Source organism: Bactrocera latifrons, unplaced genomic scaffold (genome assembly GCF_001853355.1).
Source record: "Bactrocera latifrons isolate USDA-ARS-PBARC rearing strain unplaced genomic scaffold, ASM185335v1 scaffold_365, whole genome shotgun sequence".
NCBI classification, from domain to species: domain Eukaryota; kingdom Metazoa; phylum Arthropoda; class Insecta; order Diptera; family Tephritidae; genus Bactrocera; species Bactrocera latifrons.
In genome coordinates, this window is record NW_017537007.1 from 175,797 (window position 1) to 202,663 (window position 26,867).

The following is a 26,867-nucleotide window of genomic DNA, read 5'->3' on the forward strand; positions in this document are numbered from 1 at the left end:
ACTAAAATTTTTTTTTAACTCTCAAACACCAAAACAGCGATATGCAAAACCAATAAACCACACTGCCCGTGCTAATTTCCAACACCAAATTATGTTGACATAACGGTTTTAAATTTAATTGTATTTGTTGTTTATTTTTTACGGATTTATTAATTAATTTTTGTGTATTGTTTTAATTTTTACATTTTTTTATCACTTAAAATTAATTAATTTAATTTAATAATTAAAACTTAACTTAGGTTTTGTATAAGTTTATATATAAACGCGTTTAACCACACACAACTTGCCATTTTTTTCAATGTGAAAGGTAAAAAGAGGGCAAAAACTTGAAAACAAACTGTACGCAATAGCAAATTATTTTGAAGAAAAAACCGAATGCACACAATTAAAAATATTACACAGAATGCAGCATTTTTTATGTTGCTTATATTAGCTTAACATTTGTTATTGTTAGTTTTTACAAATTTTAATTTAATTGTTTATTTATTTTACATATGAGTTTTACATTACTTATTTTTTATTTAATATGTAGTATTTTTTCTTAATTTTTAATTTTTTTTATCTCAAATTTGCAACATTTTCTCCAAAATTTCAAAATATCTAAAGACGAAAGAAAGTGGAAAATCTAAAATATGAGTAGTTAAATAAACATGAATAAATTTATAGTGTGTTAAAAATATAATAAATTTAATAACTGTAAGTTATAGTGAAATTGCGAACAAAAATTATAACAAGAACTCTCAAAATATTTTGTCAAAAGAAAATATTGTTATTGCACAGCGAGAGGGCACTTTTTCGAATGAAATATATATATTTTTTTATTTCTAAGCAGAACAATAACAACGTGCTGTATTTTAATTTGAAACTCAAAGACTATTTTCGAACTATAGCGAAAATTACAATCAAAATGCCGACTAACTTCTATATAATTTGCAAAGAAATAAATTTATGTCTACAACAACACTTGAAGTGCGCTTGGAAATTACGCATTTTTTTAGAATTTTAAATTTCAAACAATTTGCATAAAAATAAATTAACGAAATTCATCGAGAACTTTACTATAGTAGAAGAAAATAAAGACACAATGAAAAACAAAAAAATTAAAACTGAAGTAAGTAAAAACATAATAAACCACATTTCGTGGGCAAGTTGAAAATTATGAAATGCTAAATGAGAACGATTTCGAAAATTACATTTAAAAAGTGTGTTCATTACGTTTAAGGTTATCTAATATAGAGTAGTGCAAATTGCAGTGAAGGCAAATTTTTTGTTTCAAGACTTAATTAATAGTATATTATATAAATTTAGCAAAATATAAAATTATATTTAGCATTTATGTGTTTATGTTATGTATACTTATCGTAGCAAAGGTAAACATCAATCAAATATATATTTATATATAAACTTATATAACTAAAAACTAGCAATTAATAATTAAAGAGACGCTTCTGTATACATGCATAAGTGTCACTTTCGAATTATTCTTATATGATTATGCATTTAAATGTAAGTATGTATGTATGTTTTGTATGTGCAACTAGAACGGTCGGCGTCATCAATAACAGCAGTAGCTTCAGCGACGTTTGTGACGCGCTTTACGCCAGACGCCAACCGTCATTGCACCTTCTCACATTATCGGATCGGGTCCTTGACCTTCCAGATCGGACACTTGACTTTGATAATGCAGCGCATCTTGGTATGCTTTTTTCACCGCCTTGCGTTCAGTGGGCTTGCGTGATTCCACCAATTTCTGCTGATCCAGTCGCTTATCGATGCCCAGTATTTCGAGTTTATTCGCCGGTAACCATTGCCACGTACGTTTCACATCGAAGAAGAGCACTAGAAAGACCACATCTTCGGTGTAGTTTTTGCGTAACGCCAGCACATCGGGTGGTGGCGCCGGCAATGGTACACCGTTGTAGACGAAACCTTTCGGCGTTTTGGGATCGAGTATTAACGCCGGATACCAGGGATAACCGCGACATTTAGCCCACACTAACTGCAACGGTTCGAGTGGTGGTTTCAGCATTGTTGTTGTTGCTGCCGTCGCCGCCAACGCCTCGTCRGCATCAGCATCACCCGCCTCATTAGCTAAATCGGCATTAGCTGATGTGGGTCGAGACGATGTTGATGGCGTTGGTGTTGCCGCTGCCGCACCGCGTGTATTGTGCGTATTGTTGTATATCAACTTGTTGTTAAGACTCGCTTTTCGACCTCTAACATTATTCGCAATTGGTGTAGAGGTAGCGCTTATGTTGGCGGTGGGTGTGGCTGATCTTGTCAGTATTTGTTTGTTGTTAGAGCGCGTTGTCGTCGTCGGTGCAGTTGCCGTTGTCGTTGTCTTCGTCTTGGCAGTGTTGGTCGTTGTCTGCACTGCATTGGTGATTGTATTTTTTGTATTGGCATTCACTTCAACTACCGTATTGTTTTTCTGCTTCGTGCGTGTAGCATTGCGCGGACGTTTCTCTGAKGGGGTTGGCGTTCGTGTTGCCACACTTTTTGTGTCKGTTTCAACTTTGTCACTAGCTACGCAGTCATTACTCTCCTCGGCGCCATCGTCACTATCGGCACTAGCGCTTACCGCTTCACCGTTACCACCAGCGACATCGGCTTTGCCGTCAATATCACCCTCACAAGTACTAGCGATTTCATTCAGTTCAACATCGCCGTCCCGGCCATCAACCTCTTCATCGTCTTCGCTCTCCTCATCACCGTCAGCATCACCTTCGCCTTCATCCTCACCGTCATCATCTTCGTCSTCATCATCGTCACTGCTATCATACTCTGAGCCAGACCCGCTGACACTGAAACCAGAACAACTACTGCACGGACTTCCCGACATATCACTCAAATCATCGTCATCACTATCGCTTACGTCGCGTTCATTATTCGCGCGATAAACACGAAAGCTGTCTGGTATCCGATCGTAATTCGGTGTGGACGTTAACACCCCTACGGTAGCTGGCACATTTACAGTTGACGGTGTATTTGGTGTAATCGTGGYGTTTGGTGATTTCTTTGGCGACATCGATGCGCTCTGTCGCATCTCTGACAATCGCTTATGCCGCGCATTTCGTTTGGGCGATTTTCCAGCAACTGTACCACCCAGTACTGCACCCGCAGARAKACCTAAACTAGCACCGAGTGGCGCTAAGTGACTTCCACTTAATTTGTTACTTATTGTCATTGCTGAGGAGGCGAGTGCAGCTGCTGCTGCCGCTGCCGCAGCACTCGCTCCGCTGGTTGTRGTATTATTGTTATTCTGAGTGGCAGACGCGGTTAATGCCGTCGTTTCATCCTTAACGGGTGTTGTGATTTCAGAAGGTCGCTTAAGAGCTGCTTGTGCTTTGCGTGTAAATAAAACCGCAGTTCTGGAAGATTCCGAGCACCAATGCATAAATAAAGATATGTAAAAAGAGAAATAGAGAGAGAGATGGTTAATTGACACGCGCAAGATCATTAGAGCCACAAATAACTTAATCTAGTGGGGACAAATGATTATAGTTAGAATGGGAGATATATTTTCTTTGCCTCTGGATATAGGAAACTTTGCTATAACTTTTTATTAACATTACATACCTTCGATTCACGCCCACTGGTGAGGCGCTATTGTTTAGACTCTTGATGGGACTGCATGGCGGTGTTTGTACTGTTGTTGTTGCAGTTTCTTTAGACTCCTCACCCATTGTATCATCATCATCGACTACCATCATATTGGCGGGAACTTTGCGTGAACGTTTTGACAAGCTATTTTGCACTTGTTGTTGCTGCAGCTGCAGACCGGATGGATGTTTCAAATTTTTCTCTGCTTGAAGTGTAACATCGTTGCTGTGTTCATCTACATCATCATCATCGTCATCGTCGCTTTGCGAGTGAACACTCACGTTTGAATGCCGCTGCGTTGTTGAGATATAATTAAATAAATATATATTTATTTTAGTGTAGTTTAAATTATCACTTACAGCAGCCATTTTCGCCTTTTGCATAGCTTTACGCATGCGTGTTATTTCCAAGCGTATTTGCTTGATTTTCTTGGTACGATACATGGGATTCTTGAGAACCTGTGACTTATCTGCAAGTATGAGCAACTTTTGTACGATTTCCTCGCATGGCTTCGCCTCTAGTAATGTTTTCAATTCCAYTTCCACCTCGTGTTCCACATGATCTTCATGATCGGAACGTGTATGGTCCAATAATCCCTCACGTTGTAATTCCTTACGCACTTGCTGGAACAGTGGTGCCGCCTGGTCCCGCATGCGTATACCAGCGCGATAAAATACCGTATCCTTATTATTGTAAGCCAGACAATTTTGTATCATTAAGTCGAAATCGATTTCCAACTGTTCTAGCGTCGCATATTGACCCTGTTTTAATTTTGTACGCATTGTACCCAAATCCATTGGATGCTTCACAATATCCAAGTAGTCAGGCACTTCTTCGGTATCGACCGGTTCACGGAATATTTCACTGGTGTCTTTAGCTTCAAGTGTATCCAGAAGTTTTGTTAATGCCGATTCAAGTGGATTCACCTGCAGCATGACCACTTGCTCACAAATTTTCACAAAGGCAGCCTTCAGTTTTTCACGCTTCCGCACCAATTCACAAAGCAATCGAGCACGTTCCAAATCCTGACGCAGACACTGCCAATATTTCAACTGTTTGTACAGTTCCTTCGTGTCCGGCGAACCTATTGATTATTACAATGTATTAGTATATTATTTCCAATATATATTGTACGCACAATTTGATTAAAAAAATATGTTATGCTGAAGTTAATTATCTAAAAAAAAAAAATTGTTGTCTTAAATACAATAATTATTTGGCTAAACTTTTTAATAACGCTAAAATAAACTGCAATCAATAGCAATACCATAAAGCGTTAATCGGTACAACCGTTAGTAACTTTTTAGTGCGGGATAGGAACAGCTAGGCGAAATAAAATGCAAACCTTCAATACCATTTCGATGGATCACACCATGATTGTTGCCCTGACTCTGAAGCCGACGCAAAAGTGGCACACCGTTTCGGTATTGACGCTTCAGAGTCCAATAGGCTATAAGTCTATCTAAGAATTGCTGTTTCTTTTGCATGTGCACCATGCCCGAGATCTCCTGTACACGATTAGGTGGAATTGTTGGTATAAGCACAATGGGTGCTGTCGAACGTTTTTTGGCCAGCGCTTTTCGTGCTTCTTTCATTTTCATACGTGTATCTTCTACTTCTTTTTGATTAGTCTTTAGTTTAGCATCTGCCGGCGTATGGGCATGACAGTAAGCGTACTTTTGTACATGAACCGACGAGTCGTTGTGACCGTCTTTAACTGTATCCATTGTCATATATAAACCGGCTTGCTGTGCGCATGTTACATGGAAAGCAGCATAGCAGCTATTGCGCTGACACTGTATGCACGCGCCCAAACCTTTTTCTTTACAAACATAACATGTGAGTCGCCAACGCGCCGCCGGTATTGTTTCGATGGAATCTGAAAAGAAATTAAAATAGTTTATCTAAAACATAAAATCACCAAAAAAATAAGCATCTACTTACCGATAGGTTCCAGAAACACTGTATTAGCAAAACGCACTTCGGGTATCCAAAGCGCGCATACCACATGTGCCCATTGACCACGATCGGTCTGTTTGAAAGCACCTCCGGCATTTGGGCACAATACACAACTCACAGGGGTACTGGGCGATTGCAAACAGCGTCGGCACAACCACTGCCCTTCCGGTATAAACGGTACACCGTAACAATCTTGGTGTACAGCCAGATTGCACATATCGCAGAAAAGTATTACRTTTGTGTTCTGGCACTCGCCATCCATGCAAATGCAACACACAGCATCGTCGTCGACTTCCACGCCGGTTGGCGTACCATTAGCAGCAGCTTGAAAATATGATTCTTTTTCTAACCGATCCATTAAGAGTTCCATTGTATCGATTGTAACTGGGTTAAAACCGGCTTTTTCRCGCTGTTCATTCATCCATTCTAACCATGCCGAGTCCTCTTCATCAACATCGTATTCTATTTCACCATCCAACTCCTCCGCTGATTTCTCTATGAAACGATAATAGGCGAGTGGGCGGGGTGGTGCATCAGGCACATGGTAGTCTTCGATTTCATGATAATGGGCCTCGGGCACTTTAACACGCGCCCATGTAGCATTTTCTTCGAGTGGTGGTGCATCGGCATTTAAAATACATCGGCGCGCCACCAATTCTGTATACTCTTCACCTTCAATAAATGGTAGCGGCTCATCAATAGCTAGTCGCACACTTTTACCGTCAATATTAAATTGTACGGTTTGTTCTTCGTCATTGTAACTAACTAGTGATTCAGGATTTGCCACCTGATAACCGCCACCGTTTGCACCGTTGTCGTCACCAGTTCCCTTCGGTGTTTTCGGAGTGGAATGATGTGCTTTCCGCGCCTTTTTCCGATAAGGCGTTATAATTGGTGTTATTGGTTGTGGATTGTCGTGATCATAGTTAAGTAAGTGGTATTGTAGTCCCACCACTGTTTTGTAGCTGCGATCGCACTTGACCACTGGACACGCGTACGGCGGTTGCCCTTGCTGCAGCTTCACGTTCTTGCAATACTCGATCGCATCAAAATCGAGTCCCATTGTATGTGTAATTGAAGTCACTGATGATTCTGCTCGGTGCTATTGCAAAAACCTTTCGTTATATTTGCATTTTATATGCAAAATTTTCGCGTGCAACTATTATTTCTGTAGCTTTTTCGCTTAATTTACGCTTCGTTTTGTATTTCTCTGATTCACACGCAAATTCGCTGTCATACAAATGGCGCAAAGTGACAGCTGTTGCAGCTTGTCAAACTGGTACGAAAGCAAAGCGCATAAGAAAAAGCCAAATAAATGTTGGAAAATGTGATGTTGTTAGAAACGTGATATTCGGAGTTAAGAATTAGAAAATCAATTTAAAATATATTCATAATATTTTAAACATTTAATGTAAAATTTTTTTGTAATTAAAAAATAACTAAAATATGTGCTTGAAATCTCGATTATTGACTTTGAAGAAAATAAYACAAGGTTTTGAAATCAAGAAAAGCATTGCCATATGTAACTAACAAACAAAATGCGTGTRTTACGTGGGTGGGATTTTAAATTATTTTTTATATCAAATGAACATGAGACATATAAATATGCTATGATTAAAATTTCACTTATTTTCTAAACTTTAGCTTACCGAAAGCATTTTTTAATATGTATGTATTATGTGTAGTTTTAATTTAAAAAAATTATTAGCAAAATATATTTTGATTTATTTATTCTGAAGGTAATCGTTATAATAATTTAAAAAAACTTGTTTATATTCGTCTGATATTACATCAAGTGCTTTCAACATTGTTTTTAATTCTAATTGCGTAGATTGGTATAGTCCAACGGCTATAAAGTCCCATAAAATAGACATTTTAGTAACGTACTCAATGGACTGTAAACCCCATCGATCAATAGTGGCTCTTTGGCAAAAATTAAGAATTGACACTAATTTCTTCAACTCGAATGTGTTAAATATTACGCCAGCTAAAAAAATAATACAATTATAAATACAGCTATTAATATTAAGTCTTTATACTTACCATTGTAAGATTTAATAAGCATTTTCATCAAATCGTTTCCCATTTCCATCTTTAATGAGTTAAAATCAATCAGGAAACTATCTACCATGTCATAAATTCGTAACAATTCCAAACGAGTTTGTGCCTTATTTGTGTTTTCTAATAACTCTGTAAATTTCATAAACCATTCAACATTCTGTTCCTCAGAGCAGAAAGTGCACAATACTCTTCCGTTTTCTAACTGCCACCAATGAAGAGCTGCGGAAACATCTTGTTTATCTGTTGGCACAAACTTTTCACCACATGTTGGATTTCTGCATTTATATACATGATATTTTAGCTATAATGAATTGCAAAAACAAATTGTTTAGCAAAAATATTCGATATACAAAATTTAATACTTACGTAGGATTTGTCAGGATCGGGTTTTTGACAATATATACAGGTGCAATTAAAATGATAAATCTCTTTTAAGTATGCTCTACGATTATTTCGAAGCGAATTTTTATAGGTAACGGTATAACAATTGAAAATTTCAGCACCTTTTTCTATATTACTATCAGCTAGTGCATAGAAATTTCTTCCTGAGAATTTTGGGCGCAGTGTGGGTCCACAGGCATGATTACAGATACTAAGATATGGGAGGTTTGCTGCCGATACTTCTTTAGTTTCACTGAACGAATGTAACATACCACGTTGCAGATGGAAAGGCTTTGTCCATATATGAGGAACCAGAAGAGTTCCAAATCTGTTAGTAGTAGAATTTACGTCGTAAGAGGTTGGAGAAATAGAAGAGCATGTATGCGCATTAACAATAAATTGGCCAATATGTCGAAATATAAGAGCACCTAAAGTATGATTAGTAAAGTAATATTATTATATAAATTTGTTACGTATTCAGTTAAAACTTACTGACGATGGTCTCCCAATCACATTGCTYCAGATTCGTTTTGTTTGAAATTGCAAAGAAATTTGTATAATCTTTAAGGTATACAACTAATAAATCAGCAACGAGGGCAAACCATAACTTATTCTGTAAACTCATTTTTTGCATATGTGTAACCATTTGTAAGGTCTGTATATAATTCACATCAGTTTTGGTATATAGCGAACCATCAGGTGTTATCAATGTCTGCCAAAGTTTATAGATGTCTGTTTCATAAGAAACTATTGGCAATATAGCAGGAAAATCCTCTAGTACAACTCTTAAAGCTAGGTGGGAAATGCCTATTTGTTCAAATAATCGACAGAGATACCCCGTACATTCATTTTGATGCACGTWTTTATGATTTCGACGGCACTTTAAGGAACAGTAAATTATACTGCAATCACAGTCATGGCAGGGAATTGGTATAATGAGCATAGCACCGCATTGTTGGCATATTTGACATCCCTCGACAGGTACAAAAGAACTGATCCTTTCACTAAAAATTACCTCCCCMGATTTTATGGCGCTTTTAGCAATCATATATCTCCCACGGGTAGCAACTTTCGTGTCAGTTTTTCTATAAGTACATGAATAATAAAATACAAGCCATAACTAATATTACATAAGCTTCTGCACTAACTCACACTTCGGTAGATTCCTTTATTTGCAAAACCGTATTAATGGTTTCCTCCGTTTTGATTTTGGTTTCCTCATCTAAAATTGTTAACCCCTTTTGTAATTCTTTTACTCTCTGACTAAAATTTTCATTTAGAGTGCTTTTCTCCAATTCTTCTAAATGTTTTTTGAGTTCCTTAGAATCCTTTAAATAGTATGCACAAAAAGCCTGACGTATTTTAATTTTGTGTAAAAGTTTCACTGGATAATGGTTTGTCTCAAGTGCGCAAACACAATCGTCGTACGCTTGTTGATAGTATTCTAATTCCTGTAACGCCATTGCACGATTGGCATAAGCCAGTGCCAAAGCTTCTGTATTTCCGATTGCAGYGAATATAGATTGAGTATATCGTTGAGCAGCATTAATCATATTATCAAATTTACTTCCACATTTTGAWCTGTAAAAGTTATTTCCTTCTTTACGCAGTCGAACAGCAGATTGATTCGCATTGAGAATAGAACTGGAATTCCTTTGATGGGTAGACTTTATAGCTTTCAGCCATGCGGAGGACATGCGACGATTCGTAGGAAAGTTTTGGTTATTTTTTATATCTAAAATGATACTGAGCTCATTTTCAGAGTTCACTATTTTTGTATTCGAAACTTGATACGCTAAAAGCTCAGAAAAACTGTATTTTTCCATTTTAATTTAATGGATTATTGCTCTAACTGTAATGTGCATAAAGCACCTGTGGCCGGTTTATGTTAAATTGACGTGATTTATTGTTGCACTTGATATAAACAATATGCAAACAGCTGATTGGGAATTAGTGATGTGGTGGTAAGAAACGGAAAATATATCGATGCCAATATAAATCGACATAATGTAATAAATTTGTAGCAAAACTAAAACTGATAATGGATATAATTACATTTTTTTATCGAGAAAATTCTAATGAAACGTATATTTGGAATACACAATCATCCAAAATTTAACCATTCAAGCCTCTTGTGTATTTCGAAAATTTTATGAAAGTCGATATGCATAATACGTGAAAAATTTATTATCACTAATTCAACACATCCCTTTTAAACAATTATTTTTTCATATCTATTTTGCTGCAGAAATTTTTAACTCTTCCAATAAATCACATACGGAATCCAATAATGGACTTACAGCAATTAGAGGTAGAGGCGCGCCAAGCAGCCTTAAAGGATATAAAAAATATGCTGCAACGTCCAGGTCAACTAGAAAAAGTAGATCAATTTCTTCATCGCGTTGCACGAAAAAAGGCTTCAGTGGAGGCTCTACTAAAAACTGGTATGCAAAATCAACTGGATGGAGTAAGAGTAGGACTAAAACAATTAGAAACGTGTTTACAAGATGTCAAAGAAGTTCGGCAACGTATGCGAGAAGTTGATCGATTGTTGGAAGGAGTACCAGAGATATATGATGCATTGGAGGTTGTACGCGAAGAAAATACGAAACATTCGCAGTATGCTACGGCCATGGAAAACCTTAAGCATATATTTAATGTCGAAGCAAGTGTTTCAAAAACGATGACACTCATTGATGAGGACAAACTATTAAATGCGCACCAATGTCTAGCCGATTTGGAAAATTCCCGTGATGATTTGCTATATGAATTGCATAAACAACCTAAACAACATGCTTCGGACAAAATCACACTAAAACGACATTTTGAGACAGTGGACACAGTGTCCCAGGCGCTGGAAAAGAAACTACGTCTCATACTAAGTCGAACATTGAATACTGTTCGTAAAGAGCCAACTGTAATAGTGACTGCATTACGAATAATTGAACGCGAGGAAAAGAATGATCAATTCGCTTTGCAGCAACAAAAAGTCACTGGTTTCTTACCTCCGGGCAGACCGAAAAAATGGCGCTCCATGGCACTTAAGATTTTGCAGGAAGCCGTTGTTACACGTATAGAAGGTTCAAAATTGGAGGAACGTGCTGATAATAAAATGTGGCTAGTACGAGATCTTGAAATTTTACGACAAATAATTCTGGAGGATTTAAGAGTTGTCAAATCATTATGTGTGCCCTGTTTTCCCCCACATTACAATATCTTCAATGAATATGTGAAAATGTACCACGAAGGATTGTCCTCTTATGTAAGAAAATATAAAGTGTTTTTATATTTTGCATAATAAGTTATTATTGGTTTATTTAAGCTCGATAATATTGCGAAATCTGGACTTGAAGGTAATGAATATGTATCAATGCTCTCATGGGTAATGAATACATATCCTGGTGTGGAATTGATGTCACATCCTGACCTTAGAGTTGATATACAACAAGTAGTTGGACCTTTATTGCGTCCAGAACATCTCAAATCTCTTGAAGACGAGTACTTGCGCAATATGCAAAGAAACTATCAAGAATGGATGACAAAAACGGCAGAAACTGAAAAACAAGAGTGGTTCTCTGATCAACCGCCTGAACAAGAGCAGTACTACCATACATCAGCTCCCGTTATCATCTTTCAAATGATCGATCAACATTTACAAGTGACAAACACAATACACTCTGAATTAACATTTAAGGCATTGGTGATGAGTATTCAACAAGTGGAGGTATTCGGGCAATCGTATTTAAAAAATGTTATTGAATTGAAGGAACATCATTTTCGCAATCGTGATCAAATCAAGTATTTCACACACTATATAATAACTATTGTTAATAATAGCCAACAGATGGTTGAATTAGCTCAACAAATGAAGCAGTTGTATTGGCCTAAATCTCGAACCGAACATTATGAAGATTTTGAGAAACTACTTACTACATTCCAGCGTATTAGAGCGCATGCCACCAATTATTTACTCGAAGAAGCTTTCCTCGATATGGAATGTCATTTTAATGATTTGTTCACATTAAAATGGCTGGGGTCCACAATTTCTGTGGATACCATATGTGTGACTCTATTGGACTATTTCCAGGTATGCTTTTATAAATAACTCTTATTTGAAACTTTTGAATCATATGTCTTCTCTAATGTGTAGGATTATAAGCAYTTGCGTCCTAATAACTTTGAAATGGTAATTAATGAAGCTCAAAAACTACTTGCAAAACGTTATATACGTGCTTTACTATCTAAACGTTTATCAAAAACAAAAAGCGAGTGTGAAGCAATCACTACAAAAATTAAGCAGGAATCAAAACGTTTTAAGCAATGCTTCGAAAAAATAGCACCCAATTTAGCGATGAGTGATAGCCCACTGGATTTAATTACCACGCTCTCAGAATTATTGTCTAGTGACATTGAATTACTTGTGTTAGATCTTCATACACTTCTGGGGAATTATCCTTCCTTAAGTGAAGATCATATTGTGCGGTTGTTCTATTTGCGTAACGATGTAAAGGCCAGTGAAGTTCGTGAAAAGGTACAAGATGCTGCAAAATCTAAGAAGGCGATGGTAAGCGTAGCGAAACAAGATTGTATATTCAAAGAGATTGTTTTCAACGATAAATTGTGGTAAAAAAATATACATAAACAGTTATATTTTATTTATTATAGAAATGCAAGTACGTAGATAATAAAATGATAATAAAGTATTGAATTTAACATTAAAAATGATGTTTATTACGTGTTAGAAACCCAGATTCCAAATAAAATAAGATAAGTTGCTATATTGTTTCAAAGCAAATTCTGAATTTTTCCGATTAATTGTATTGAGAATTATCAATATATATATTTAATTAACTTTTAAGATTATCTGGAGGCACAAAAATACCTACTATATCGAAACATCGAAAATTCCTCTTCCTTGCATTGGTAGTTTTTTGTGCTACCCGTAAGGTGGCAACGCTATGTATTTTATGTAGAAAATTATGAAGTGTGAGGTTTTCGTAGTCTTGCTGGATGAGACAAGGAAATTGCCGTGAATAGGAAAACTGGACTAATTTTTAATTGCAAGGAAATCACTATCAATAGTGGAAACGACCCATTTGTATAATTTGCTTAATAATTAACAGTGTATCTACCTTTTGATTGAATGGAATTGATATAAGAAAATATATGTGAGCGCAATTTTGTGAAATTATTACGTGTATTGACGAGGCATTGGTGTACGTGAAAAAATGTGTTGAGCGAAAGAGAGGGAAAAGGCAATAATACATTTTGATACATTAATAATAATTTATTTTCTGATATTAATGAGAATATAATTTTAATGCGTGATTTGGAATATAAATGAGTTTTTTGGCCCCTTAATATAAGGGGCCAAAGTAAAGGTGAAAGCAACGAAGAAATTTGAGGCCCCTCAAGGAAGATATCCGCTAATCAGCAAATAAGGAAAAAAATTAAAAAGGCAAGCAACGAGATAAAATAAGTAAAAAAAGAACAACAACAACAAGGTGAATAATCGGAGGCTACTTGAAGTGCCTGTTCAGTGTAAAACAATCACAAGTTGTCAAAGTGCTACCAGCCAGGCATATACTTTTTTTATTTTGAAGAAAAATAAACTAAAAAAAATCGAAACTTGATGAATCAAAAACAGAATAAAAACAAAACCTGCGAAAGACGACCATTATAGGCCAATTCCGCTGCGCAATTTCCAAATTACTAAATCAANAAATAATAAAAATATTAATACGAAAAAGTGAAAAGAGAAAAGAAATTGTCAACGTCATTCGTCCAATATCGCTTTCGATTTTATATTCTCTTTGGACAAAAAGTGAACGAATTTTTGCTAATTCGTTACAATTGTCATACGATTCAATTGTACGAAATAATTTTTTCGTTTTTTAATTTCGTTTTGTACATTGGCCGCTCGCATCTGCGTGTGTGTGATCATATTCTTTGGAAGGCTTCATTCAGTGCAATCACTGTTCTTGAAGCTCACTCCGGAGAACAGATCTCACATCGTGTGCTGTTGCCGTACAATCCTTGAATGGGACACCAACTATGAACCAACTGAAATTCACACTAGCGGAGATTGGTATTTTGGTCAAACAACTGAACAAGAAAAATTTTGCTGAAACCAGCGAGAACATAAATCAGGTATTGTGTATTTTAAATTATTGAATATTTTTATCGGTGTTAATGATTGTAGAAAGTGTGTTCAAAGGTCTCGGCAATGACATTTTTATTTACATAGTAAACGCGTATGCACATATGTGTGCATACACAGCAGTCAACATGCGACCACTTGAAGCTTTTGTATTCAACAATGGCAGTTAGGGTGAAGTCAATGTTTATAATTATGGCAGAGATGTATCATCATTGCCTCGTTACCTCYTTGCTGCTTGATCAAACCCCCTTACCGTGTGTCTTTATCATACTAATCGGTTATTTCTWATTCCCACTGTCATTCATTTAAAACAGTATTGAAATATAAGTGAACACACCTCTTGTATTGTTATTTTCTCTTTATCCGTATCGTTTCAATCGCTGCCAGTTAGTTATTATTTATAATTTTTAAATTTTACGTTGTATTGCAATTGGAATATTCCCGTCAATCACCGAAAACAAAACTATAATATATAGAAAGTATTAGCCTGGCAACTACGACATATACACCATGTAATTCAAAAAGCTCATGAACAAGTGTTTCGGTTAAAAGTGTCAATTGGCCCTTAAGTAACTTTAAGAGAAATATTTGGTTACTATTGGGTAATTAACCGGTGATTTATCCGATASTGACGTCCAGGGTATTAAGTGTGTGGGCTGAATGCACACTTTCAAAATAAAATGTAAAAATGGTATTTTGAGACATGAATATATTGGGGTATTTTCTTGACCGAATCAACCGTTCATATATCWCTAGATTCTGTAAAGAGTGCTCTCGTGCACTTGTATATATCGGTATAGGATTTTTGCARTCTGCAGTCTTGCAGAGGGGAAGGAGAAGTCCTATTTTGTGATATTACTTTCGATGAATACTGTTAGAGTGCAATCATTTTTAATATATGCATGTGCGTCCAGATACCTTTTGCTTATTTTAAATTTTAGTATTTGATAACAATATAATCGCTTTTCATAAATATAATTTCTGTATATGATGTATAAGTATATAAAAGTATTTATATTATGGCTGATTTAACTTAAGTTAAAATAACATTAAAATAATTTAAACTRATAAAACAGTTTTCTTTCAAAATAAATATTTTAAAACACACTTATTTATCGTAACTTTTTATAAACACATTAACTGCTGTCAAATTTCGTCTATTAAACAAACTCGCTGCCATTGAAGAGAAAAATTGGCTTCGTTARGTTTTTGCTTCCACTCGTTTCTCCTCGCTAATCCAATCACTTTTTGCCGACGCCATTACAGTTTGCAAAGAAAATTTGTGATCAGTAGTTTTGTTAATTTTTGTTCCGATTGTAACCTCGATTTTTGATATAAAGATATAATAAAAATGTTGAAAAATGAGTACAAATTAAAGCCCTAACATAGGGCTCTGAAAATTGTTCATTAGTTTGTTGATAGGACTGTGCAAACATGTTTTAAAAAGCGTTTGCAAAAGCTTGCGGACTTTTTCTTTTTTGATTTTTTTTAATTGGTCATTGGTCGCTTCCATCGTCCTATTCGCCGCTTTGTCGCCTTGTAATCTTKTTTTATTTCGTCATAAGTATACGCACAAAAATTTGCAAGAAATTAAGATGCAAGTGAAAACGCGAAGCGAACGATATAAATATTTATTTGAAAATTCTGTCCTAAGTAAAGAAGTGAAGTGACACAATTTTAAATGAGGAAAACTTTCCGCTATTTACGGATTTTAAACATGTAGTATGTATGTTTAAGTAAAGTTAAATGGAGATAAACTGTGATTGCATATTTGTATTACAATTTGATTAAAACTAAAATACAAGTTACCAAATAAAGCCTTGAGAATTAAACGGATAAGGATAACTGGAAATCGGTAATTTGTTGTAGAGTAATTTCTATATTTTTATGAAATATGTACATTTTCATGTAGACGAAGTGTATAATCTTCCAGCACCAGTGCGTTGATTCGTGGAAAGACATCTTATGCTGTAGAAAGAAAGAGAAAGATGTTGGTATTTTTTTATTTGCAAGTGGGCGACTTATATTGCGTAGCGTTGTCCCTCTTTTGTTTCGTTAGGTTTTGCGTTTAGTATTCTCAATTTGTTTCCAATTGGAGGGGCATCGGTGAGAAGACTYCAATGTTTGAAAATTTTAATATTACAAGGACTTCAATCTTATTTCAGACTTTGCCTTATTTTATTGTAATACACAACTTTTTTTTTTTTTTATCAAAATTGCATATGAAAATTAGTTTAGTTCATTAGCAGATATACGTATTTATATAAATATCGGAAACTGGCTTAATATTTATCAAGGAAATATCTTCACTTTTTAATTAATATAAGTTGAGACCATGTTCATATAGAGTGAAAGAAATCACCGTTTTACTATCTGCATAAAATTTTTTGCAATTGATTTAAAGTAAATACTTTTAAATAGTTTTCTTGGAGACTTTAGGGCAGCTATATTCTTGCAATAAGCATGTACTGTTTGTTTTTTAAATATTTGAGTTTATTAAACGTTCAATCCATATTCCCGTTAACATTTGAAACTTTACGTTATTAAAAAGTATTGACTAGATATATTTGAATAATTCACAGTATATAAGAGAGATCGGTTTGGAAGCGGACCGCCATTGTTTGCGCTGCCTATTCTCGGTGATCAATTTTACTGACACGATATCAACAAGTCCGAATTCGAATTATAACTTTATTGTAGAAGCACAATCTAGATTACTAGGCGCTCAATTGGAAAATCAACTGACTAGAGCGTCCTTCATATCGAATATTTGTTTTGCTGTCGACCATTGCTTTTCTCAACAAAAGGTTTGTTTTTACCATGAATTTGTTTTTGAAATAAAATTATTTGCTTTATCATTTTTTTAGACTCTTAAACCGACACTACAACTTATAGCGCAAATAACTAAGTTAACAGGAATTAGTAAACTTTGTGAAGTTGTATTGTCAATAGCATTAACTCATTCGTCACAAGCAGATTTACGTCAATACTCTTTGGAACATCTCAAAGTGTCATTCAGTGAGCTGATTGAATCATTCATAGAAAATAAAGAAAACAGCACTGCTGAGAAGTGTAATTTACAAGACGTATCTGTAGAAATATTACAACTGCTTCTTGTTTGTATAAACGAAGTTGTAAGCAAAGAACTTAAAAGTAAATTTTTGGATTTACTACGCAAACAATTTCCCCTTGAACGAGTTCCCCTCATACTATCGCCACATTTATATCGTAAAAGACTTAATTGTAGTGATTCTCCAGCGTTATTGCCATCAGAAGACACTGAATTGATTTACAACAAACAATACGCTGATGGCGGTACCGTTAGTCAACATTTGACGGAAATTAGTATTGAAGATATTTATGACAACTTATGCGAGAAAATATTTACTACACAGGTAGCTTGAACATTTGTTGTGCTGCAATTAATGAAATATAAAAAATTAAAATGTAAATATTTTTTCAGTTGAATAATAATATTATGGACACATCCTGGATTAATTTAATCCTAGAGATTGGTTACGAATTCACCTCAAGCGTTGAAGAATGTAAGAATCATCTACGTTGTGGTTCGCGCGAACTTCAATCACAGGATGTGGCCAAGATCATTGGTCTCATGTGCCGCAGGCACTCTTCATTACTCGATTGCAATGTGAACTTAGGAACTCCGGCCAATTTTTGGCCAGGTCAGCCGGGAACTGGCCCGAACGCACAACAACAAAATGTGGCCAATAACAATGACGGCAGTAACGTTACGGGCAGTGGCGTTGATAAAACAACCAACTTAAATGACAAAAAAGACAAAGTCGGTGGCAACCCAGTGGGTAMCATCAGCACAGAAACCACGCAAGCATGGAAACCGGACGTGTTTGTGCAGGCACTGAAGGAGGTACTACCACAGCTGAATTGGAAAGAGGTTTGCTTAGGTAAGTTCAATAATTTAGTGATAGTGACAGAAAAAACTATCGAAATATTTTTAAAGTACTCGTTATACAGCTTAAAATAATTTCAAGAAAATTAAATACTTTAAATATTTATTTAATTTTTAAGAACTTGATCATCCGGAGTTCATTCTGAAGGATAGAATCGGACTTGATTTGTTGCTGACCATTTTCCGTTTGGGTACACAATCTGCACTATTCCCACATCCAGAATGTATATATCGTCATTGGCAAAACGTAAACGGACAGTTGTCGCTGATAGCGGTTATGTTAAAAAATCCCGATCTGTTTACATTCTCCGATTACATCTTCACCGCCGCACCAGTAGAGATGCTAAAAACGCCGCCAGACACCGATAACAAAGAAGTGTGCGCTTGGAAATCTCTACATTTAGTGGAAGTTTTGCTGTATATTGCCGATCAAGGATTCTATCATCAAGTTATTGAATTGTTTAAATTCCCAGCACAACATTGCCCCGATATATTGTTTTTGTCACTTTTACACATAAATCCACCAATTACTGCATTGCGTCAAGAACTTTTTAGTCAACTCATACCGACTTTTCTAGCAAATCATCCAAATTCAGGCGTAATACTTATGGCTGCTTGGAATTCACAAAACTTTAATTTAATTTTACGTCCCATTATTATGCAGTCCATGTCGGATTGGTATCAGCGCGGCACCGAATATGATCAGGTTAAACTTTCGCGCATACTTGATGTAGCACAGGATTTAAAAGCATTATCGACTCTGCTTAATGAACGTTCATTTCTATTTGTGATCGATTTGGCATGCCTAGCATCGCGACGCGAATACCTTAAACTGGAAAAATGGCTAAGTGATAAGATACGTGAACATGGTGAGCCCTTCATTCAAGCTATTTTGAAATGCCTACAACGTCGTTGCCCACAAATAACAAACGCTAAAATACCGGAAAGCCAATTGCCATCCAAACAGGCACAGCTACCACCTGAAACAGTGACAACAATGTTGCAATGCCTACAAGGTTGTATTGGCAACGTACCACCAGAAATAGTTGATCTGATTATGCAAATGACAGCGAACTGTACGATCATGGCGAATAAGGCAAGAGCCGCCGTGCCACCATTAGTGCCACAATTACAAGGTGTTATGCGTGGCCATCGTGGTATGGATATGGCCGGCGTGCCGGGCGTACCGCCACCACCTTTCTCCGCCAATTTGAATGCACAACAAATGTTTGGACCCACAATGGATACGCTATCGAATTTAACYACAAATATAGCCAGCTTAAATCTCGGTGGACCTAATGGCGCCTTCAATTTTGGAAATGTCTTAGGTAAGTTGAAAAGTAAATATTGGTTATAACTTTAATTATAAATAAGTTTAAAATGAAACGTTAGACATGCAATAGTGTTTGTTTTAGCTTTATGTACTATTAAAAACATAAGTTTAACGGACATCTATGTTGTTCCAACATGGTATGACTTTCACCGCTAATTTCACACTTGACTATTAGCAAAGTTATTGAAACTACATTAGGAAAATAAAAATATATATATATACCGAAGAAGTATATTAAAAGAAAAAATGAAATTAGAGCAATCATATTACTCTACAAGACATAACCTCACTAATTTGAAAAATTACAAGATCGCAGGCAACAGGCTCTTAGTCGAAGCCAACTTCTATTTATACGAACTATTAAATTGGCTAAATTCGAAACCCATGTGCATTTCTAAATATTCAAACAAAATTGCTATAAACAAAGTTGGTGCGGTAAAGATTCTGGGTATAAATTTATTTCTATAGAAATCTTTTAAGTTGGCGTAATTGAATATACTAATTCGTAGGTAATTTGGCGTCTACACCAGCTTCTCCGTCGCGTCTTATGAATCCAGCTGCCAGTCCATATCCGCTGAATGCTATGCAAATTCCACCACCGAATATTGGAAATTTAGGTAGAATGCCGCAAGCAGCGCAACAGCCGACACCAACGCCACCTAACCCCATAAATCCAGGTATGGCTGATCTGCAAGGACCCGTCTCCAAGGAAGTTGAAGATGAGGCTAATTCATATTTTCAACGTATCTATAATCATCCACCACATCCCACATTGTCTATTGATGAAGTACTTGATATATTGCAAAGATTCAAGGATTCGAATATACGTCGTGAACAAGAAGTTTATCAATGCATGTTACGTAATCTATTCGAAGAATATCGCTTTTTCCCACACTATCCAGAGAAGGAGTTACAAATCACAGCACAATTATTTGGCGGCATAATAGAGCGTAATTTAGTGCCCTCATGTGTGGCATTAGGTTTGGCCTTGCGCTGTGTTTTGGATGCATTGCGCAAACAGGACTCGAAAATGTATAATTTCGGCATAACGGCATTGGATCGTTTCAAAAATCGACTACATTCATACAATAAATACTGTGAATACATTCGTTCCATTGCACATTTTAATGACTTTCCACCGCATTTGATTCAATATGTCGAATGTGGCTATTTGCAACAGGAACCACCACCTGCCAAGATACAAATGCTTATGGCTGGTAGTGGACAGCAGCCACAGCCCGATTCAATTTATCGCAGCAATTCCGTGACAGGTGAGTTTGTTTACAAAATTGTGCATATATTTTTTATATTTTAAGGTACAGGGTGACCAAAAAATATTTATTTACTTTTAATTTTTATTTTATCTGTTTGATTTCTTTCACGTTGACAGTTTGTCGTGATATTGTGATAAATTTTCCTACTGAAAAACAGATTGCGCTAAATCAGTATCGCGCAATGATATTTCGAGTATATTTTCACTTCAAATCTTCTTGGTGGAGGGATTATCAAGTATCATTTTTGTATCGCGAAGTCTTGCTAAATGTAGTAGATTATTGTGATAATCTATTCAACAGCCTAAATCTCGTGGTTAAATGCCGGTCAGAACATGATATTAAAGTTAAAGATTATTTTACGCTTAATTTTAACCATTTTTTTCTATTTAATTATTGTCACATTTTTTTTTATATATAATGTATATTTAACTAGTAATTTCCTCTATAATTTTCCCCTAATTTGTTATTCGACGTCATCTGTGCAATATCGTCTGCATAGTTTTGCTTTGAAATAAAAGTTTTTTTTGTGGCAAAAAAAAGCTTTGTCAATGAATATTTCAGTTACTCTGTACCAGAATTTAGTCGTGTTTAAAGAAATAGTTAATTCTTTTCATATAATTTTTAATATTATTTGTAAATATTTAAAAGTGCATGAAAAATATGCAAATATAAAAATCTATATGAAATAAAAATGCTGGTATATTGCCTATTAAAACTGCATGTTTCTTTTGATTTTAAAATTCTAGGAAATATAGTAACAACACCAACACAACAAAAGCCTATGGTTGTTGCTCAGTCCATACATGCATCACGTATGAAATCAATTGCTACCGCTACAAATATCGATACATTATTGGTTGCCAATCAGGAGGAGAAGATCACTATACCGCCCGAACCAGTACAGGATAAAACCGCATTCATATTTAACAATTTAAGTCAACTGAATATACCGCAGAAATGCGAAGAGATTAAGGAAATCATGACGAAGGAATATTGGCAGTGGTTAGCACAGTATCTGGTGCTGAAGCGCGCTTCATTGGAATTCAACTTTCATTCGTTATATTTCAATTTCTTGGAGGCACTGAAGAATCCCGAAATCAATAAATATGTAACCAAGGAGACACTCCGRAATATAAAAGTTTTACTACGTTCTGATAAGGGTGTGGTGAATTTCTCCGACCGCAGTTTGTTAAAGAATCTGGGCCATTGGTTGGGCATGATGACGCTGGGACGCAATAAGCCTATTTTACAAATTGAATTGGACTTGAAAACCCTATTGGCCGAGGCATATCATAAAGGACAACAAGAATTGCTGTTTGTTGTGCCATTTGTAGCTAAAATATTGGAATCTTCAGGTAAATCGAAGGTCTTCAAAACACCCAATCCATGGACAATGGCTATTATGAATGTGCTTGGAGAATTGCATCAGGAGCCTGAATTGAAGCTTAATTTGAAATTTGAAATTGAAGTGCTTTGCAAGACATTAAATCTGGATTTGCAGAAATTAAAGCCGATCGTMTATTTGAAGGACCCCTCACGTTCGATGAATATTGAACATCAAATGGCCCAGCCTAAACCCAAAAATATTGAGGCACCGCCTCAACAGCAACAGCAGCAACAACAACAACAACAACAACCGTCACAAGGTCAAACTCCAGGTCCCGGTCAAATGGGTCCCAACGATTCAGACGCACAAGCCTTACTCATGGGTGGCGGTGGTAGTGCTGGCGTTGGYGGCGCAAACATACCAGGCGGTGTAGTGCCTTCACCCAGCATTAGCAATGAATCAGCCGGRCAGGTTATAATGCAAGCGCCTGAACCGCGTTTCTCTTTCGTCGATATAAATATAGCCAATTTCCATCTGATCGCTCAACATGTGGTACTATCGCCGAACATAACATTTTTGCATGCCAATCCCGGTCTCAAGCATATTGTACTCAATGCAATTGAACGCACAATTACCGAATGGTTGCAACCGGTCGTAGATCGCAGTGTACGTATTGCAGTGACCACAACAGAGCAAATTGTGCGCAAAGATTTCGGACTCGATCCAGATGAGAATCGCATGCGCACAGCTGCACATCAAATGGTGCGTTATTTATCAGCTGGCATGGCGATGATTACCTGTAAAGACTCCTTGTCGCAAACATTGACAAATAACATACGCAAAGCGTTCTTATCTGCGCTGACAGGTGGACCAAGTTATCAGGATATCGAAGCGGCGGCAATACAGCTTAGCAATGACAACGTCGAGCTGGCTTGCGCTTTTATACAAAAGACAGCGGCTGAGAAATCAACGCCCGAAGTAGATCGACGCATGTCCACCGACTTCGATACACGTAAAATGACTAGGGATGAGGGCGGGTAAGTCACACACACACACATTGCGTTAATATAGGCACTCAAATTTATAATCACTYCCTTTCATTTTTTGCAGTCGCTTTTACGACACACAAACATTGGCCTATCAAACTGAGCGCATGCCGGAGCAAGTACGCTTAAAAGTCGGCGGTATACCACATACACAATTCGCTGTGTACGCCGAGTTCGCACGCAATATACCCGGTTTCCAACAGATGACCGAACGCGATATCGCACTATTCTTGCCCAAACCACAAGAGTTGCCCCCGGCTACCTTCGGTAATGAYGAAATGGGCCTCCTATATGCCGAATTAGCTGCCAAAATGGATGCATTCCTCAACAGCACCATGAATATATCCACACTGCAGTTGCAGGCCAGCAAAATACATGCGYTGCTCAATGCGCTAATGGTGACTAGGCGTATACGTGATAATGAATCGGCTCTAAATCTATTGACACGCGTCGTTGAGGGTCTCATTGAAGGATTGGTGAACATACCCGAACACATCGAGCAAATGAAATTGTACCGTGATATACATTTACGTATACTGAATATGTTGCAGAATACATTTGGTGCTGGTGTAACAGAACGAGCAATCACCAAGTGCATTTTCGATGTACGCGAAGAAGTGCGCTACAATGTTGAAGCTATCAAATGGCTTATAACGTCACATTTCATAAATGTGCCGCAATTCGATTTGTTGTTGCGCGAAGCTATGGACAATGGCAATAATTACATGGCTGTCACATTTGCCATGACATTAATGGAACGGCTGCTTGATGGACGCACCAGCGCCACTTTGGAAACAGAAATGACCGGCACATTCGAGATGTTGGGTCGCTTGCCACAGAATCGTCATCGCTATCCTGACGCCACGACTCATCAGATAGATATGATGGATGCGGGACCTTTCGGTGGAGCTGATCACTATCTGGCCGGTGCCAGACAATACATGACCTCGGGCATGCAGCATGTACGGGTGAGTGCCAAACAGATGTTTGTCATGTTGTTGCATTTTCTCAACTCCATTAAAAAATTAAAAAAATAAATTATTTTTGTATGCTATTATAGTCCAACGATTGCGATGATCCACCTGGTTTGCAAGAGAAGACCGAATTCCTGCTCAAAGACTGGGTCTCCATCTACAACCAATCGAACAATCTGTCGCGTGAAGCCAAGATCTTCACATCATTCGTACAGAAGATGAATATGTATGGCATTCTGAAGACCGATGACTTGATAACGCGCTTTTTCCGTCAGGCCACACAAATCTGTATTGATTTAGTGTATCGCATACTGAACGACCCAAGCAATTCACCATTGCAAGCGCGCACCAAAATCTTCCATTGGATAGACGCATTTGTGCATTTAATTGCTCTGCTGGTACGCCACTCCGGCGAAGCGGGCAATACCACAACAAAAATGAATCTGCTAAATAAGGTGCTCGGCATTGTTCTCGGCATATTGCGGCAGGATCAAGAATTGCATGGCACCGCATTCCAACAGCTTGGCTATCATCGCTTCTTTGTGATGCTATTCCTAGAGCTGAGCTCACCCGACGCAGTGCTAGAGAGTCTGATGCACAGCATTATAACTGCCTTCTCGCACACGTATCATCTTCTGAATCCAGAACATGCACCCGGYTTCGGCTACGCCTGGTTGGAGTTGATATCACATCGCATTTTTATCGGACGTATACTAGCACAGATACCGCAACAGAAGGGCTGGCCACTGTACTCACAGCTGCTGCTCGATTTGTTCCGCTATCTGGCGCCATTCTTGCGGAATGCCGAGCTAGCGAAGCCCGTACAAACATTGTACAAGGGAACGCTGCGCGTTCTGCTCGTGTTATTACACGATTTCCCTGAATTTTTATGTGACTACCATTTTGGCTTTTGTGATGCAATACCGCCGAATTGCATACAAATGCGCAACATAATATTGGCTGCTTTTCCACGCAACATGCGTTTACCCGATCCATTTACGCCTAATTTGAAAGTGGATATGTTGGCGGAGACTGCAACAGCACCGAAAATTTGCTCAAATTACGTATTCAATATACAGCCAGCAAATTTCAAGAAAGATCTCGACTCCTACCTGAAGGCACGCGCTCCGGTAACTTTCCTCTCGGAGCTGCGTTCACACTTGCAGATCTCAAATGAGCCCGGCTCACGTTACAACATTCCGCTCATGAATGCGCTCGTACTGTATGTGGGTACGCAAGCTATTTCGCACATAAGGTGAGTAACAACATGCTCCTCGATTGTTTGAAACCCACTACTTTAGTTTTTGTTTACATTTTTGTATTTTACTTATTTTTTATGAAAATAACCACGCGCAGAAGTAAAAATTTCGTGCCCAATACATCGAACATCGCACACAGCGCACACATGGATATATTCCAGAATTTGGCTGTCGACTTGGATACCGAAGGACGCTATCTCTTCCTGAACGCCATTGCCAATCAATTGCGTTATCCGAATAGCCACACGCACTACTTCAGCTGCGCAGTGCTACATTTGTTCGCCGAGGCTAACTCTGAGGCCATACAAGAGCAGATCACACGTGTACTACTTGAACGTCTCATTGTGAATCGGCCACATCCATGGGGTTTGTTGATTACCTTCATCGAGCTGATCAAGAATCCCATCTACAAGTTCTGGGATCATGACTTTGTGCACTGTGCACCAGAGATTTCAAGGTAAGTGCCAAAACATACAAAATATTAGTGATACGTAAAAAAAATTGTAATTRTTTAATATCGATAATTTTCGTTGAACGCTTAGATTATTCGAGTCGGTGGCACGTTCGTGTATGGTCAAGTCCAATCATCAGCCACAAATCAACAATATGGATGGTGACATTCAGGAAATCAATTAATGTTGCACTACAACAACAAAAACAAGAAACAAAACGAGTAGAACAATGTAGTTCTCACCCTAGTGATGGTAGTATGCACGCAGTGGAAATAAACGGTGTAGTTGTAAGAATGATTTGTGTATTTAGTTGTGGGGCTGTTGGTAGCGATGGCGGCGTTGCTAACAGTCGAAAGCCGTTAATTTCCACTATGAGCGTCACACTGTCGATCACATTGAACAGAAGTAGCAGAAGATTAAAAAGTTTTTTTAAGCTAAAGATACAAAAACATATAATTGATTTATGAATTAAGAGATTGCAAATTTTTTAAAAAGAAAAAACTAAAAAAATTGAAAAATCTAAAATGGAAAAGAAAACGAAAAAAGTAAAAAAAAAAAACAACAATATATATATACTATAAATAAACAAATAATTTACTTGTAAGTAGTTTAAAATACACGATAAAGAGGAAGCAACACTTGAAAGCAAATTTAAATTAAATTAAATTTATTAATAACTAATTGATGTATTATAAATATAAAATTAATTTGAACAAAAAGAAAAAAACAACATATATGCTAATTATTAAACAACAAATTACAGATGTTGATGTAAAAATTTATAGTTGTTGGCAAAAGAAGAAGCGAGAAAAGCAAACACTTTATCGAAGCATATGAAAAACGAGCGAAATAACGAACAAGCCCAGCACGGGTGTGTAGTTTAAGAACGGGCGAGGAAAGTATGTGCGAAGCGCGACGAGTATGAGTACAGTATGCGAGTTGTTTAAAATGTATTTGCTGCAACGCTGACCTGAAACACTGCGGCAAAACAATTTACAATTTTAAATAAATGATAGTTACAAAAATGCAAACAAAAACAAAGCATTATGGTAAGCATTAAGCGTAGATACAGATGTAATATGTACCAAAATAACAAAAATAAAAGTAAAC

At 36.9% G+C, this 26,867-nt stretch overlaps 4 protein-coding genes across 6 annotated transcripts; 2 read left to right on the forward strand and 2 right to left on the reverse strand.

The window, feature by feature from the left end:
- The first annotated feature begins 611 nt into the window (after positions 1-611).
- On the forward strand, positions 612-12,686 carry LOC108971913 (exocyst complex component 3). The gene is made up of 4 exons (XM_018938271.1): positions 612-1,111; positions 10,253-11,266; positions 11,327-12,091; positions 12,155-12,686. The coding sequence occupies exons 1-4, from the start codon at positions 1,085-1,087 to the stop codon at positions 12,629-12,631; spliced, it is 2,283 nt and encodes a 760-aa protein (XP_018793816.1). The 5' UTR covers positions 612-1,084; the 3' UTR covers positions 12,632-12,686.
- Positions 1,354-6,787, reverse strand: LOC108971910 (peregrin). 2 transcript variants are annotated; one of them, XM_018938268.1, is made up of 5 exons: positions 5,548-6,787; positions 4,958-5,482; positions 3,963-4,687; positions 3,580-3,896; positions 1,354-3,371 (listed from the first exon to the last, which is right to left on the reverse strand). In XM_018938268.1, exons 1-5 carry the CDS (start codon positions 6,623-6,625, stop codon positions 1,628-1,630), a joined length of 4,389 nt encoding a protein of 1,462 aa, XP_018793813.1. In that variant the 5' UTR covers positions 6,626-6,787; the 3' UTR covers positions 1,354-1,627. The 2 variants fall into 2 exon arrangements, with proteins under 2 accessions (XP_018793813.1, XP_018793812.1); XM_018938267.1 differs by having other exon boundaries at positions 4,949-5,482.
- LOC108971912 (SET and MYND domain-containing protein 4) lies at positions 7,287-9,918 on the reverse strand. Its single transcript, XM_018938270.1, has 5 exons — positions 9,157-9,918; positions 8,497-9,089; positions 7,990-8,432; positions 7,606-7,924; positions 7,287-7,549 (listed from the first exon to the last, which is right to left on the reverse strand). The coding sequence occupies exons 1-5, from the start codon at positions 9,828-9,830 to the stop codon at positions 7,287-7,289; spliced, it is 2,292 nt and encodes a 763-aa protein (XP_018793815.1). The 5' UTR covers positions 9,831-9,918.
- A 1,041-nt stretch (positions 12,687-13,727) lies between the features above and the next one.
- Positions 13,728-26,099, forward strand: LOC108971918 (CCR4-NOT transcription complex subunit 1). 2 transcript variants are annotated; one of them, XM_018938276.1, is made up of 11 exons: positions 13,728-14,154; positions 16,747-16,971; positions 17,032-17,559; positions 17,628-18,087; positions 18,212-19,420; positions 19,935-20,696; positions 21,446-23,063; positions 23,137-24,040; positions 24,133-25,301; positions 25,403-25,762; positions 25,848-26,099. In XM_018938276.1, the coding sequence occupies exons 1-11, from the start codon at positions 14,059-14,061 to the stop codon at positions 25,939-25,941; spliced, it is 7,425 nt and encodes a 2,474-aa protein (XP_018793821.1). In that variant the 5' UTR covers positions 13,728-14,058; the 3' UTR covers positions 25,942-26,099. The 2 variants fall into 2 exon arrangements, with proteins under 2 accessions (XP_018793821.1, XP_018793822.1); XM_018938277.1 differs by having other exon boundaries at positions 19,956-20,696.
- Positions 26,100-26,867: the final 768 nt, after the last annotated feature.